The following is a 5,041-nucleotide window of genomic DNA, read 5'->3' on the forward strand; positions in this document are numbered from 1 at the left end:
CGCGCATCATTCTGTATAGCAGGCGCTTCAACATTTCCTCAACCCATTCCTTGTCATTCTTTTCGGCTCCTTGCTTCCCAATAGGGTCGTCGGCTTTGCTAACAATAGCATCCGCTTCTTGACGTAGAGGAACACTATGACAAGGTGTCATGCCCATGGGTCGAGAACGCAGCGAAGGCCACTCCGTGTCTGTGGCAGCCACGGGGCCACGAATATTCGCCCTGTGCTTTCGGCGACCCTGAATTTGCAGTAGGCGCGGTTGTCATCCTCGATGCCGACAGAGGCAGAGGTAGTCGGGGCACCTGCGCCCCGCTATGCAGTTCTGAAATGCCTGGGTAGCGCTTCATTCGCGAGTGCTGTTTGTCTCGGCGAACAGACTGAGCAGCCTCTCTACGGGAAGATTTGTCTCTTGCCATGTTTCAAAGGATACGAACTTCCTGTTGTATCTTCGAGCGTGTATCATACTTCCTGGAACAATAAGAAACGTTTGAAGCAAAGAACGCGCAAGCCACAAATTTGATGTTTCAACCCCTTTAAGAACATTCCAAAACCTTGGACTCTTTTATCGTCTTCGGAAGGTTATTCAATATCATCATTTCAATGTAGACTAACCTGTGCCTACCGTACACGTTGCTAACAGTTGGTACATTGAAGTGTCTGGTTAATTGTGTCCTCGTCTGTCTGTGCGGCGTGATGAAAATGGTACTTGAACGGGGGTTATTCTCCGAAAGTATGGCATATGAACTGGGCATGCTGTTTGGAAGTCCCTATAACAACGAGGAAGGGCATAATTTTAAGCTTTCTGAATATCGGTTTGTTGTTTCTAGTCACCGTATAGGTCAATGTCAGGAAGCCTGGATTGTAGAGTGGTACATTTAATTCCTGAATTAATAGTTTCCCATAGTTTTCTTGAGCACCTTTGATGTGCTATGACAGCTCGATCATAACAATCCTTCTTACATCATCTTAAGTGTGCTAATAATATGTTCCTGAAGTATTCGTATTGAGTTCTGTAGCAAACATTTTTCTTTATTTCCTTTTTGCTTTCTATATCAGTTTGCGTTGATACGAGGTACCTCTAAGGTTCTTTGCGTCATCCAAGGGTTTATGGGTTGTTGGTAGTATTTTTTCAGCTGGTCTTGATTTAGCACTATGCACTGTGATACAGCATTTTTCATGCGTTCGTATATTTCGCTTGCTTCTGCCTTCCATGACGTGTTCGTGTATCGCAGATAACTTTTCTCGTAGTAAAATTCTATCCACACGTGTAGCTGTTTGACGGCACGGTTTAGGCTGTTAACGCTTTGTTGATACAAGTAAGAACATTGGAAAATGATCCGTTAAGCCCTTGTCTTAACGAACAGACCAGAGTTAGTGTCTGTAGACTTAATATTGCTCAGAATATGATCAATAAGCATTGCAGAAGTGTTTGATACACGTGTAGGCGCAGTAATGAGTTTTGCAAACCGGTAAGATTCCTAATGTTAATGTCGCCACATACAATTGTCTCCTTATTTTTGTTGCACAGCTCGTCTAACATATTTTCTAATGCCTGAAGGAAACAAGGGACATTAGGACTTGGTGACCGATAAACCACGCCGATTGCAATTCCAAACGAAAGTTCAATAAGTAACACCTCATATTCTAGTGAGGCATGTGTAGTCAAATTAGAACAGACAATAAATTCATGATTGGCTTTGATAAACAGTAGGACATCTAATCCCCTTGCTTTGCTTCGTCGTGAATTTCTGACTACGTTGTAACCCGGGAGGGTTACATATTCATCAGGCCTCTGACCAAGTCTCTGTCAGAACGATTGCGTCATACTGAAATTTGTGTTCCGCTAAAAATAACTGTAGGCTGTTAATATTTCGGTTAACGCTACGGGTTTTGCAGTGCAAGATTGAAAATTTATCGCATTTATTAGAGTTGTTGATTTGCTCAATTGTATTTAGGTTCATGTTCTAGCACTTCAATTTGCATTTCAATTAGATCTCGATTAGACTATCTGAGCTATATCCTCTTCTTTCATTATGTGGATAACACGGGAGTTGTAGGTCTTGCGTGCTAGGATCTTGCCTTGCGACACCCAGTAGTTTGTGGGAATTATGGAAACCGATAATTCCGCACGTCCAGAGGCGCGCCAGGAGACGCGAGTAGAGCAGACGCTCCTTGCACGGTTCTCCCGCTCGGGAAGGCCAGGCGGCTTCCCGGCGGCGCGATCTCACCCCCTCCCTTCGAACCGGTCACATACGTAGACCGGCACGTGGCCGCGGAGTCCCGCGCCCATTGGACCGAGCCCCGAACGAGGCGGGGCGGTCGCGATCGGCGCGACCGGCGCACGCCGGTGACAGGGGAGACGACTGCGAGCCGCGACGAAGGACGGAGCTCAGGCACGCGCGCACTCCCTTACGGCCTGCTCTTCGGGTCTAGTTCCCACCTTTCACCACCGCTAGTTGTGGCGCTGCGACCCAACCCTCGCTAAGGTCTCTCCACCCTCGCCAGTTGAGCTACTGCACGGCCGGGGCAGAGGAGCGGCGCGCGCTCACTTGCCGTTCCTCTAGCCCTGCCCTGGCTACAGGTGATACCTCTCCGTGCTAATTTACATGGGCGTCTTCAAAAATAGGCGATTCCTTCCCCCTTCTGAATTTCCTGCCTAATAGGGTCCAGCAGCGTAATATTATATTCGTGAAGCGCCGAATCATAAACATTTGACAGAAACATTTTAACGCGAGGCACACGAAGAAAGAATATGCGAATTTATTGTTTCGAATAGTTTTTATTGAATAATACATGCTGCACTTCAAACATTCACTTTAGCAGATTTCAGTACGAAGGTAAAAAAATAAAAACACAGAATAGGCATTACTACGTAAACAAGCAACTCGCAGAAGGACTTTTTTTTTTCCTTTTTTGCTTTCTCGTCGAGAAAGGAGAGTTCATTTGGTCACAATCTGATTAATTTTCTGGACGGTTTGTGTGCATAATTGGAGGGCTTCTCTTGTGAGTCGGTGATTTTCTTCGTGTGGTTGATGAGAAGTATTCTCATGAATTTTTCGGCAATTAGAGCTGCGGATCGTTTTGCGTGGCTGTCGTCAACGCACTCTGGACAGTTTAGTACTGGCGCGCGTTCGAGCCGACGCTCGACGAGTAGCTGAAGAACTTCCAGCGTATTCGTTCTTGGCAGATGCGTTGCCACGCGGTCAAACAAATTAATTAAATTGTTCAAAAGAGCAAGAAACTCTGGCCTTGGATAGCATAGCCCGCTCTTGTCTTGGCCTTGCAACAGTACGTACAAAGGATTGTCCTTGTTGCATGTTGTGACTAGGATTTCACAGGATCCGCAACCAAAATCTGTTATTAACTTGGCAATGTAGCCGCCAACATATGACAAGCCCGAGTAAGTCACCGACCTTGGTGTAGGGGCTTGACATTGCGTTAGGTCTTCCAGCTCGTCGTGAAACTTTTCAGACAGTGTGGCTGCCACTTGCTCAGCATCAACATCGGGAGTTTCGGATTCTTTTGGGCATAATGACTTGGCCTTCACAATCCGATCAAGGGCAGCCGTAACGGCTCGGGCGTCCAATTGGTCGTTGCCACCACACATTTGTCGAATTCGCCCAAATAGTGCCTCAATCGGATCGCTATTTAGTTTCTTAGTCAGCACGTAACTGACGCCTTCTTGAAGCAAGAAGCGTGTAGTTTCCACAGTGGATTGCGTGGTGAATAGCAACGCTTGAAAGGTCTCTTCTGTGAGAGCGCCGTTGCCTGAGGCGACTGAACACGACTGTACATTCTTTATGTACACAGTGAACTTGTTTTCAAGCCACAGCAAACGATGATCGTGTGGGCTGCAAATCGGCGCCTTGTAACCACTTCCAGCACAGGAAGTATCATGGATATCAAACCATTCCTTTATGGTTTTCATAAAACGAATGGTGGCATCCGCGTCTTTGAAATCGTGCAGGTCCCTGTCTCCACGGTAATTCTCCTGCAGATGTTGTACCGCCGCACACACCTGTGGCGAAAACACTTGGACAGCACGCAGCACATTTTGCTTTTCAAGATTCGTCGGATACACATGTTTCCGTGTTAGGTTGCGAGCAAGTTTCACAGTCATCGACTTCTGATACTCGTACAATTTCTGTACGTATGTACCACTTATAATGTCGCAGCCATCCGTGAGCTGCCTTTCGAGGAACTGGCTTCGGATATTTTTGATCACATGGCACGGGTCAAAGCTAAGGAAGATTACCCGGTCAGGGTCATGCGGGTGTGTGATAACCGTGCGCAAGGAGCCATTGCCCATGTGTTTGAACATCGTGGTGTTTGCCGAGTAGTTGTCGGTTACAATACGAACGATGTTGAAACCACATGACTCGACTGCGGCGATCACTTCTTTTGTCCATTGGAAAAGGTCTTTTCCACTCAGCTGCTTGGTGAAATAATATGAGCAAGGTATCTTATATTGACTGTTTGTGCCACACAGAACAAAGCACAAAACCCTGTTTGCCAAAATCCCCTGCGTGTTCGACGCGCTGTTGTCAGGTCTGTCCTTAAAACCAAACATGGCATCTCCTTTTCTGTCATAGATGCATTTTGGCTTAATGCTTGCTTCATCAACAATTAATGATGCCATATGCTGCCTGCTGCTCAGAAGTGACGCTTCGTGAACCAGTCTTGTTCGCATTGCAGCACTCATTCCAGATGAGGTTGGGCTGGGGCCCATGTATTTTTGGAGGGTGCATTTTGCTGGTAAGTTTAGGAGCCCTGACGTTCGAGCATGGTCGTATCCCTTCGGCGAGAGAAATCTCCATATGACACATTCTCGAATTACTTCTTCAGGGTACGTCAGATGCTGCTTCCCGTATCGTTCAATTTGGTGAATCAGGAACACTGCCTTTTTGTGTCCATTCTGCGAGTCCGCCTCGATTTTTCTCACCGAAGCAAGATGTTTGATTTCGCGATAGAATGCACTGCGCTGCTCTTCCTTGACGAGTTTTTCTAGTAACTTCTGACCCTTGGAACGGTGGTATGACAC

At 46.6% G+C, this 5,041-nt stretch overlaps 1 protein-coding gene across 1 annotated transcript in view; it reads right to left on the bottom strand.

Annotated features, from left to right (window-relative positions):
* LOC119432464 (uncharacterized) overlaps window positions 1-2,290 on the bottom strand; it is a 43,612-nt gene extending 41,322 nt beyond the window's left edge. Inside the window, 1 exon segment of the mRNA XM_049658246.1 lies at window positions 2,229-2,290. Within this exon segment, the coding sequence (XP_049514203.1) occupies window positions 2,229-2,290 (62 nt within the window).
* Between the last annotated feature and the right edge of the window lie 2,751 nt (window positions 2,291-5,041).

The sequence above is a fragment of the Dermacentor silvarum genome, chromosome 11, assembly GCF_013339745.2.
Source record: "Dermacentor silvarum isolate Dsil-2018 chromosome 11, BIME_Dsil_1.4, whole genome shotgun sequence".
NCBI lineage: Eukaryota > Metazoa > Arthropoda > Arachnida > Ixodida > Ixodidae > Dermacentor > Dermacentor silvarum.